The sequence below is a fragment of the Pseudophryne corroboree genome (assembly GCF_028390025.1).
Source record: "Pseudophryne corroboree isolate aPseCor3 chromosome 3 unlocalized genomic scaffold, aPseCor3.hap2 SUPER_3_unloc_14, whole genome shotgun sequence".
Classification (NCBI taxonomy): Eukaryota; Metazoa; Chordata; class Amphibia; order Anura; family Myobatrachidae; genus Pseudophryne; species Pseudophryne corroboree.
In genome coordinates, this window is record NW_026967502.1 from 2,672,389 (window position 1) to 2,684,785 (window position 12,397).

Here is a 12,397-nt window from a genome sequence, read left to right on the forward strand (position 1 = left end):
TACCATTTTTCCCAGGACTCATGTGCAGTGATGCACCGACACCTGTTTTGGTTTCAGGAGGTCTCTGACTAGAGATGACAGCTCCTCGGCCTTCTCCATCGGGAGAAACACTTTTTTCTGTTCTGTGTCCAGAACCATCCCCAGGAACAGTAGGCGTGTGGTAGGAACCAGCTGTGACTTTGGAATGTTTAGAATCCATCCATGCTGTTGTAGCACTTCCCGAGATAGTGCTACCCCGACCAACAACTGCTCCTTGGACCTCACCTTTATAAGGAGATCGTCCAAGTACGGGATAATTAAAACTCCCTTTTTTCGAAGGAGTATCATCATTTCTGCCATTACCTTGATAAACACCCTCGGTGCCGTGAAGAGTCCAAACGGCAGTGTCTGGAATTGGTAATGGCAATCCTGTACCACAAATCTGAGGTACTCCTGGTGAGGATGGTAAATGGGGACATGCAGGTAAGCATCCTTGATGTCCAGAGATACCATATAATCCCCCTCGTCCAGGCTTGCAATAATCGCCCTGAGCGATTCCATCTTGAACTTGAATTTTTTTATGTATGTGTTCAAGGATTTCAAATTTCAAATTGGTCTCACCGAACCGTCCGGTTTCAGTACCACAAACAGTGTGGAATAGTAACCCCGTCCTTGTTGAAGTAGGGGCACCTTGACAATCACCTGCTGGGAATACAGCTTGTGAATTGCCGCTAGCACAGCCTCCCTGCCTGAGGGAGTTATCGGCAAGGCAGATTTGAGGAAACGGCGGGGGGGGGGGGGGGGAGACGCCTCGAATTCCAGCTTGTACCCGAGATACTATTTGAAGGATCCAGGGATCCACCTGTGAGCGAGCCCACTGATCGCTGAAATTTTTGAGGCGGCCCCCCACCGTACCTGGCTCCGCCTGTGGAGCCCCACCGTCATGCGGCGGACTTGGAAGAAGCGGGGGAGGACTTTTGTTCCTGGGAACCTGCTGTTTGTTGCAGCCTTTTTCCCCTACCTCTGCCTCTGGACAAAAAGGACCCTCCTTTTCCCCGCCTGTTTTTCTGGGGTCGAAAGGACTGTACCTGATAATACGGCACTTTCTTAGGCTGTGAGGGAACATGGGGCAAAAATGCTGACTTCCCAGCTGTTGCTGTGGAAACTAGGTCCGAGAGACCATCCCCGAATAACTCCTCACCCTTATAAGGCAAAACTTCCATGTGCCTTTTCGAATCTGCATCCCCTGTCCACTGCCGAGTCCATAAGCCTCTCCTAGCAGAAATGGACAATGCACTTATTTTTGATGCCAGCCGGCAGATCTCCCTCTGTGCATCTCTCATGTATAAGACTGAGTCTTTTATATGCTCTATGGTTAGCAGAATAGTGTCCCTGTCTAGGGTGTCAATATTTTCCGACAGGGAATCTGACCACGCAGCTGCAGCGCTGCACATCCATGCTGAAGCAATAGCTGGTATAAGTATAATGCCTGAGTGTGCATACAAAGACTTCAGGATAGCCTCCTGCTTCCTATCAGCAGGCTCCTTCAGGGCGGCCGTATCCGGAGACGGTAGTGCCACCTTCTTTGACAAACGTGTGAGCGCTTTATCCACCCTAGGAGGTGTTTCCCAACGTGACCTATCCTCTGGCGGGAAAGGGTACACCATTAGTAACTTTTTAGAAATTACCAATTTTTTTTATCGGGGGAAGCCCACGCTTCTTCACACACTTCATTTAATTCTTCAGATGGGGGAAAAACTTCAGAAATGTGTAATACCTCTTTCATTGCCTCAATCATGCAACGAATGGCCCTAGTGGACATTAAATTTGACTCTTCATCGTCGACACTGGTATCAGTATCCGTGTCGACATCTGTGCCTGCCATCTGAGGTAGCGGGCGCTTTAGAGCCCCTGATGGCCTTTGAGACGCCTGGGCAGGCACGAGCTGAGAAGCCGGCTGTCCCACATTTAGCATGTCATCAAATTTTTTATGTAAGGAGTCAACACTTGCACGTAATTCCTTCCATAAGTCCATCCACTCAGGTGTCTGCCCCGCAGGGGGTGACATCACATTTATAGGCATCTGCTCCGCCTCCACATATTGTTCCTCATCAAACATGTCGACACAGCTGTACCGACACACCGCACACACACAGGGAATGCTCTAACAGAGGACAGGACCCCACAAAGCCCTTTGGGGAGACAGAGAGAGAGTATGCCAGCACACACCAGAGCGCTATATAATACAGTGACTAACTGAATTATATCCCCTATAGCTGCTATAATCTTTATACTGCGCCTAAATTTAGTGCCCCCCTCTCTTTTTTACCCTTCTGTAGTGCAGACTGCAGGGGAGAGCCAGGGAGCTTCCTTCCAGGGGAGCTGTGAGGTAAAAATGGCGCCAGTGTGCTGAGGGAGATAGCTCCGCCCCTTTTTCTGCTGACTTTTCTCCCGCTTTTTTATGGATTTTGGCAGGGGTAATTATCACATATATAGCCTCTGGGGCTATATATTGTGATTATTTAGCCAGCCAAGGTGTTTTTATTGCTGCTCAGGGTGACCCCCCCCCCCCCCCCGCGCCCTGCACCCATCAGTGACCGGAGTGTGTGGTGTGCATGAGGAGCAATGGCGCACAGCTGCAGTGCTGTGCACTACCTTGGTGAAGACTGAAGTCTTCTGCCGCCGATTTTCCGGACCTCTTCTTGCTTCTGGCTCTGTAAGGGGGATGGCGGCGCGGCTCCGGGACCGAACATCAAGGACGGGTCCTGCGGCCGATCCCTGTGGAGCTAATGGTGTCCAGTAGCCTAAGAAGCCCAAGCTAGCTGCAAGCAGGTAGGTTCGCTTCTTCTCCCCTTAGTCCCTCGTTGCAGTGAGCCTGTTGCCAGCAGGTCTCACAGTAAAATAAAAAACCTAAAATATACTTTCTTTTTAGGGGCTCAGGAGAGCCCCTAGTGTGCATCCAGCTCGGCCGGGCACAAAAATCTAACTGAGGCTTGGAGGAGGGTCATAGTGGGAGGAGCCAGTGCACACCAGGTAGTCTAAAAGCTTTCTTTAGTTGTGCCCAGTCTCCTGCGGAGCCGCTATTCCCCATGGTCCTTTCGGAGTTCCCAGCATCCACTAGGACGTCAGAGAAATGAGGCATAGCTATATTGTCACAGACCTCTCATTTCCTCACAGTAGCCATGGGCCAGATGTTATTTCCCATCATTTACAGACTTCTGCAGCTGCACCGAGATGATAGGCTGTCAGCCAGTAGCCCTGCACCGCTCCAGCTCTTACATATAGTGTGCTGTTCCAGCTGGGAATGGGATGCCCCATCCACCTCACTGACATGACAGGCTCAGATGTCAGTCATGCAGCCCCACTGCGCCCACGCTCTCCGTACTCATACATACATGCCTTTCTGGGAGTGTCTCGTCCTGGTTGTCAGTGAGACAGTGTCTCTGGCACAGCTGTGTAATCATGATGTGAGTGTGTGTGCTGAGTAGTGAGTACTGCTAGCAGCAAGTCTCACAGCTTAACTGCAGTGTAGCAGTGTGGTGGGGGTGGGAGAAGGGGGATGCTACACCAATGAGTCAAGGAGAGGAGGAGTGGTTGGATGGGACTCACACAGCAGGTAGTGAAAAGGTTAAAAATGAGGAGTGGTTGGAAGAGGAAGGAACTAGTAGGCTCAGAAGGGATTAGTAAGGACTCTCAAGGGAAATTGGAGTGGGATCCCACAGGTACCAAACTGGGTAAAGAGCAGCTTTTAGGAAGGAAATAGGTCAGCTAGACCCTGTGGTTGTCCCTTCTTTACCTCATGCGGGGTGGATCTTTGGACTCTCCACTTCCTGGGGAGTCTGGGTTCTTCTTGGCCACTGCAAAAGAAAAGAATTTCCAGCGCTGGCTGATCATGTATGATTAATAGGTACTATACATCCAAAAGGATTAGTGAATTAAAAAACACATTTATTCCACATGTAAAAACACATTAAAAAAAATTAAAAAAAAATTGAGAAATAAATTAAAAGTTAGAATATGCCACAATATGCCTGAGTTGATGATTTAGATGTCCACATCAACGGCTAATGACACTCAGAGAGGACCAAGGTCACTGGAAATGTCCATCACTAGCAGTTCATGTGGACATCTAAATCATCAACACAGGCATATTGTGGCATATTCTAATTTTTAATCATTTATTTCTCAATGTTATTTATTTTATTTATTTTTTGTGTGTGTTTTTACATGTGGAATAACTGTGGTTTTTAATTCACTAAGCCTTTCGGATGTATAGTACCTATTAATCATACATGATCAGCCAGCGCTGGTAATTCTTTTCTTTTGCTGTATATTTATCCACCAGGGGATTTACCACCCCTCTTACCAGCTGCTATTGACGGCGCTCCCCCTCTCTCTTCTTGGCAACTACCTGGTGGTTCTGTGGTCATCTCAGGCCATGAACCTCCCAGATAAACATGAAATGGTCATGGAGATGGTCCTGGGCTCTGTGAAGTAGGTGGAACAAGCAAAGTTGTGTCCCTTCTGAAAGGGCAATGGTGGACATTGTGAATGGTGAAGGAAAGGTTTTTGTCAACAAAGAGGGTTATGCCATATATAGCAGAAGCATGGGTCCTCAGCCTATATGATGTGCCACCATTAATGTGGCTTCTTTCTTGTCCGGGCAAGCTTGATTTATGGGCTTTGTCATTTTTTTAAGCAGGATAAAGGCTGATTTTTTTATTTCTGCAGTAGACTAGAATAAGCCCAGACAGTCCCACTTCCATTATACCACCGGAATGTGACGGACAGTGACCACCGTGCCATCACTTACCTGTATGCTTACACGTAACAGAATGATGGAACACTTACACGGTTTCTTTACATCTTCTGGGGTCCACTCCGAGATTAGACATTATGGCGTAATTACTCAGACGGGAATATAAAACAGAATAAAAATAAAAGATTTAATGCAATAATTAGATGCAGACAAAAGCTTTTATTATGAGATCATACAGAGGAGTATCCGCACCATATAGATGTAACATACAACAAACCACCGCAGATGGAACCCGGGTGACTCTAATGCACATGGTAATGTACAGGGTATATATGGACAGGATCTTGTATCAGAAAACACTCAGCACTCCTTATCAAGATGAGTGTCAGCAACAAGTTAGGCAAACTAGAAGTGAAAACACGTTCCAATGGCCGCCATATTGTCGTGCAGCAATACAGATTGTGGAAACTGGTATTAGACATTCACATTTACACAAAGCACAAGATACAAAATAAACAGCAGAAAAAAGACCTAAGCATTTGGGATGTATTATTTAGGAACTAAATATACAGACGGGTCCTACGTTATCTTGGCTGACTGAAACGTTAGTCGCGATCAGGCATACGCAGCGTACCTGGGCGCAAGGAGGCGCGCCTAGTCGTAGGAAGGCACACAGAGCGTTTGGCGTTACCTTTGAGTGTAATACCTAAGATCATCCACCAGATGTCGCTTTTTTAAATCACCAATGCGCAAGCGTGTGGTCTCCATTAAAATACAATACTGAACTACAGCGTAAGAACTACTTTACTGGTGCATCTCATTACGCTACATTATGCTACAGTATGTCATAAAGTCTATAACAGTATATACAGTAAAGGTGCAAATAGTACAGCATATACAGATGCAAATGAACGTGTTACAGATACAGTATGGTCTATTGATGTTAGGGATATGCGAGTGTCCAAATCCCGTAGTATTAAGTATAATGGGGAGAGATAAAAGCTCCTCCCTAAGTTTCTGGATGCCAAATCCCTGTGTGTATAGTTTATACAGATGCAAATGAACGTGTTAAAACACTTGTGTATGCAGACACAACTAATGTAGCTCATTGACTTTACAGTATGTACAGTGCACGAAATGAGCGTCCGAGTCCCCTAACGGCATAAACAAAGACCAATGGGGAGGAATCGCTCTTTGTAGTACTTTTACACATGAACTTGAGTATTTTCCGTGCAGTGCTGTGGGCTAGCGATGAAGGCTCCGGTCTGCCATGCTGAGTGTACCGGGTTCGATTCCCAAAGTGTCAATTTTTTTTGTGTTCCCGTCACATTCACTTTATTATTATTTTTTCTGTGTAATCCATTGTAAAACATTCAACAGAAGGGTGCACACAGGTTTCACACAAATCGGGATAAATCTGCAGGAGTGACTCATTCACTATCTAAAATACACAGCGGTAATGAGCACGTATAGACATACCAGTAAGTATAAATTAGTGTATTCTGACGCAACTAACTGTTCGAGCAACACAGTACTGTAGATCGTCGGCATTAGAGAATCTGTGTTGTGAGAATCTGTGTTGTTCATTATAAGCTGTTCGTGCTAATTAGTACTCTAATAGAAAAAACGTACAGAGATACTAAGGACAGTGATTTGGCATCCAGGAACTTAGGGAGGAGCTTTTATTTCTCTCCATTATACATAGAAAGATTAAACTTGCCACTCTACGTTACAAGCTGTTCGTGCTATTTAGTACACTACTAGTGTACTAAATAGCACGAACCCCATCACAACAGTTGCCCAGATCAAGAACACTCTCCAGGACTTCACAAGAGTGAATATAGAGGGTTCACCACAAGATGTAAACCATTGGTGAGCAATAAAACAGGAAGACCAGATTAGAGTTTGCAAACAACATCTAAAAAAGCCTTTACAGTCCTGGAACAACATCCTATGGACAGATGAGACAAATATCAACTTGTACCAGAGTGATGGGAAGAAAAGAGTATGGAGAAGGAAAGGAACTGCTCATGATCCAAAACCTACCAGCTCATCAGTGAAGCATGGTGGTGGTAGTGTCATGGCGTGGGCATGTATGGATGCCAATGGAACTGGTTTCCTTGTATTTATTGATGTGACTGCTGATAAAAGCAGCAGGATGAATGCTGAAGTGTTTTGGGCAGTTTTATCTGCTCATATTCAGTCAAATGTTTCGGAACTCACTGGAAGGCGCTTCACAGTGCAGATGGACAATGACCCGACGCATACTGCGAAAGCAACCAAAGCGTTTAAGGCAAATAAGTGGAATGTTATGCAATGGCCAAGTCAATCACCTGACCTGAATCCGATTGAGCATGCATTTCACTTGATGAAGACAAAACGGAAGAGAAAATGCCCCAAGAACAAGCAGGAACTGAAGACATTTGCAGTAGAGGCCTGGCATAGCATCACCAGGGATGAAACCCAGCGTCTGGTGATGTCTATGCTTTCCAGACTTCAGGCTGTAACTGACAAAAGGATTTGCAACAAAGTATTAAAAAGTAAAAGTTTGATTTAGGATTCTGGAAACAAAGGAAGAAACAAGAGAGCGACTATGGTGTAGTATTTTTCAATCAGTTTTGTCTAGTGATGAGCGGATTCGGTTTTACTCGGATCTCAAAACAGAATCTTTTTGGCTATACAAAACACATGACATCTGTAAGCCAATAAGATGCCGTTTTGAGAACAGAGTAAAACCGAATCCGCTCATCACTAGTTTTGTCACACGCAAGAATATTATAGCGTACGGCTTGACACATGGCGTATCCGTCCCCCATTCTTTAGTCCAGGTTACTGCTGGGATCTAAATGCTGCTAGGAGACACAAAGAATCGCTATATAGCGTAGTATATTTCCGTATGTGGGATTAAATTCAGTTATCACACAAAATTTATATGCGTACCAGATAAATATTTGCATATCAGTATGGATATTGTATCCAGGTCTTCATCTAGGAGATGGTAATCAGATCGCCCTTGGAAAATATGTCAAAGCTCAATTCACGAAACACTGATCCGGGCTGCGACCACATTAAGTAGTAAAGTATTTTTTGTTGAACTGGACGAGCGCACTGATCTACTGATTTACAATATTTGATTTAGGATTGTTTAGTTTGTACCATTACTTTTGGTCCCTTAAAAAGTGGGAGGCACATATAAAAACCATTTTAATTCCTACACCGTTCACCTGATTTTGATGTATATACCCTCAAATTAAAGCGGAAAGTCTGCAGTTAAAGCACATCTTGTTTGTTTAATTTCAAATCCATTGTGGTGGTGTATAGAGCCCAAAATATGAGAATTGTGTCGATGTCCCAACATATATGGACCAGACTGTATATTGCATGAAGCATAGGAGATAGGATTGACCCTTGAGGAACATTGCATGACAGTGATAATTATACTCCAGAAGATTTAAATGATTCCGTGCTTGGGTAATGTCTAATATGTTCAACAAGAGCGGATTTATTTCTCTCACAGCATGAAAATGGCTTCTCACCTGTGAAATCGCTGATGTGTATCAAGACCTCATTTCTGTGTAAAACATTTCCCACACTTAGAACAGGAATACGGCTTCTCACCTGTGTGACTTCTCTGATGTGTAACAAGATTTGATTTTGTTGCAAAAAATTTCCCACACTCAGAACAGGAATACGGCTTCTCACCTGTGTGACTTCTCTGATGTGTAACAAGAGCCGATTTCTGTGGAAAACATTTCCCACACACAGAACAGGAATACGGCTTCTCACCTGTGTGACTTCTCTGATGACTAACAAAAGATGATTTGTGTGCAAAACATTTCCCACACTCAGAACAGGAATATGGCTGCTCACCTGTGTGACTTCTCTGATGTGTAACAAGAGCCGATTTCTGTGGAAAACATTTCCCACACTCAGAACAGGAATATGGCTTCTCACCTGTGTGACTTCTCTGATGTGTAACAAGATTTGGTTTCGATACAAAACATTTCCCACACTCAGAACAGGAATACGGCTTCTCACCTGTGTGACTTTTCTGATGTGCAACAAGATTTGATTTTGATGCAAAACATTTCCCACACTCAGAACATGGAAATGGCTTCTCACCAGTGTGACTTCTCTGATGTGTAATAAGATCTGATTTCTGTGGAAAACATTTCATACACTCAGAACAGGAATACTGCTTCTCACCTGTGTGACTTCTCTGATGTGTAACAAGATTTGATTTCGATGCAAAACATTTCCCACACTCAGAACAGGAATACGGCTTCTCACCTGTGTGACTTCTCTGATGTTTAAAAAGAGACGATTTATGTGCAAAACATTTCCCACACTCAGAACAGGAATACGGCTTCTCACCTGTGTGACTTCTCTGATGTGTAACAAGATTTGATTTATTTGTAAAAAATTTCCCACACTCAGAATATGGAAATGGCTCCTCACCAGTGTGACTTCTCTGATGTGTAACAAGACCTGATTTCTGTGGAAAACATTTCATACACTCAGAACAGGAATACGGCTTCTCACCTGTGTGCCTTCTCTGATGTGTAACAAGACCTGATTTCTGTGTAAAACATTTCATACACTCAGAACAGGAATACGGCTTCTCACCTGTGTGCCTTCTCTGATGTTTAAAAAGATCCGATTTCGATGTAAAACATTTCCCACACTCAGAACAGGAATACGGCTTCTCACCTGTGTGACTTCTCTGATGTGTAACAAGATTTGATTTCGATGCAAAAAATTTCCCACACTCAGAGCAGGAATACGGCTTCTCACCTGTGTGACTTCTCTGATGTGTAATAAGATCTGATTTCTGTGGAAAACATTTCATACACTCAGAACAGGAATACGGCTTCTCACCTGTGTGACTTCTCTGATGTGTAACAAGATATGATTTCGATGCAAAACATTTCCCACACTCAGAACAGGAATACGGCTTCTCACCTGTGTGACTTTTCTGATGTTTAAAAAGATCAGATTTCTGTGCAAAACATTTCCCACACTCAGAACAGGAATACGGCTTCTCACCTGTGTGAAGTCTCTGATGTGTAACAAGATTTGATTTACTTGTAAAAAATTTCCCACACTCAGAACATGGAAATGGCTTCTCACCAGTGTGACGTCTCTGATGTGTAACAAGATCTGATTTATATGTAAAACATTTCCCACACTCAGAACATGGAAATGGCCTCCCACCTGCCTTAGCTGGCTGATGAGTAATACGGTTTGTGTTCTGTGTAAAACATTTGGCATCTGTAGAACAGGGAAACTCTGTATCTAATCTCAGAGCTGTAATAGATGCACCAATATCAGAGTGATCAGGAGAACATTTCCCAGGATCAGGGGGATCAGTTGATAGAGCTGGATGTATAATTGGGGTAATGAGGTTATCTCCTGGAGAATCCTGTCTACTGTCGATATCTGTTATTTCACAATCCAGGGATAACATTAGATGTCCTTCTGAGATATTCCTGCTTGTGGGTCCATCTGCTGGAAATAAAATACATTAATATATAAAATGAGCAGACAAGACCCAGGATGTAACAGGATACAATATATAATTCTATAACTGCCACTTTTTTTTTTACCTGTAATCAGTGCTTTTATGTTTATTAAAAAACAAAAAACTAGGATGCTTAGACTGGAGCTTGATCAACACTGAAGGCTCAAGTGGGATTACTAGAGGTGACATGGACGCTCAAGTGGGATTACTAGAGGTGACGTGGGCGCTCATATGGGATTACTAGAGGTGACACGGACGCTCATATGGGATTACTAGAGGTGACACGGACGCTCATATGGGATTACTAGAGGTGACACGGACGCTCATATGGGATTACTAGAGGTGACGTGGGCGCTCATGTGGGATTACTAGAGGTGACGTGGGCGCTCATGTGGGATTACTAGAGGTGACACGGATGCTCATGTGGGATAACTAGAGGGGACATTGGCGCTCATGTGGGATTACTAGAGGGGACATTGGCGCTCATGTGGGATTACTAGAGGGGACATGGACGCTCATGTGGGATTACTAGAGGTGACACAGACGCTCATGTGGGATTATTAGAGGTGACATGGACGCTCATGTGGGATTACTAGAGGTGACATGGATGCTCATGGGGGATTATTAGAGGTGACATGGACGCTCATGTGGGATTACTAGGTGACATGGGCGCTCATGTGGGATTACTAGAGGTGACACGGACGCTCATGTGGGATTACTAGAGGTGACACGGACACTCATGTGGGATTAATAGAGGTGACATGGAACGCTCATGTGGGCGTACTAGAGGTGACACGGATGCTCATGTGGGATTACTAGAGGTGACATGGACGCTCATGTGGGATTACTAGAGGTGACACGGGCGCTCATGTGGGATTACTAGAGGTGACATGGATGCTTTTGGGGGATTACTAGGAGGTGACATGGGGGATTATTAGAGGTGACATGGACGCTCATTTGGGATTACTAGAGGTGACACGGGCGCTCATGTGGGATTACTAGAGGTGACACGGACGCTCATGTGGGATTGCTAGAGGTGACGTGGGCGCTCATGTGGGATTACTAGAGGTGACATGGATGCTTATGTGGGATTACTAGGAGGTGACATGGATGCTTATGTGGGATTACTAGAGGTGACGTAGGCGCTCATGTGGGATTACTAGAGGTGACATGGACATTGCTATAATAAAACACCATAGAAGAGAAAGTGCTGTCCTGTTTGCGCACTAATAAATAATATATAACCTTTATTAAGTACAGTAAAGTATGTAAGATAAATCGTTGAAATATTAAACACAAAGTTAAGTGTATAAAGAGCTGAATAAAGTAATAAAAATAAGATTTTACTCACCGGTAAATCTATTTCTCGTAGTCCGTAGTGGATGCTGGGACTCCGTAAGGACCGTGGGGAATAGCGGCTCCGCGGGAGACTGGGCACATCTAAAGAAAGCTTTAGAACTACCTGGTGTAACTGGCTCCTCCCACTATGACCCTCCTCCAGACCTCAGTTAGGATACTTTGCCCTGAAGAGCTGACACAATAAGGAAGGATTTTGAATCCCGGGTAAGTCTCATACCAACCACACCAATCACACCGTATAACTCGTGATATTATACCCAGTTAACAGTATGAAATATTAACGGAGCCTCTCAACAGATGGCTCAACAATAACCCTTTAGTTAACAATAACTATATACAAGTATTGCAGACAATCCGCACTTGGGATGGGCGCCCAGCATCCACTACGGACTACGAAAAATAGATTTACCGGTGAGTAAAATCTTATTTTCTCTGACGTCCTAAGTGGATGCTGGGACTTCGTAAGGACCATGGGGATTATACCAAAGCTCCCAAACGGGCGGGAGAGTGCGGATGACTCTGCAGCACCAAATGAGAGAACTCAAGGTCCTCCTCAGCCAGGGTATCAAATTTGTAGAATTTTGCAAAAGTGTTAGACCCTGACCTAGTAGCAGCTCGGCAAAGTTGTAAAGCCGAGACCCCTCGGGCAGCTGCCCAAGAAGAGCCCACCTTCCTCGTGGAATGGGCTTTTACAGATTTAGGATGCGGCAGTCCAGCCGCAGAATGTGCAAGCTGAATTGTGCTACAGTCCAGCGAGCAATAGTCTGCTTTGAAGCAGG

General features: G+C 44.6%; 1 protein-coding gene across 1 annotated transcript; it reads right to left on the reverse strand.

Moving 5' to 3' along the window:
• Positions 1-7,527: 7,527 nt before the first annotated feature.
• On the reverse strand, positions 7,528-9,664 carry LOC134983401 (zinc finger protein 84-like). Its single transcript, XM_063949094.1, has one exon. It carries the CDS (start codon positions 9,585-9,587, stop codon positions 8,304-8,306), a length of 1,284 nt encoding a protein of 427 aa, XP_063805164.1. The 5' UTR covers positions 9,588-9,664; the 3' UTR covers positions 7,528-8,303.
• Positions 9,665-12,397: the final 2,733 nt, after the last annotated feature.

Coding starts and splice junctions, on each gene's coding strand:
- LOC134983401 (XM_063949094.1), bottom strand. CDS start 9,587: ATGAAATGTTTTCCACAGAAATCAGATCTTATTACACATCAGAGAAGT.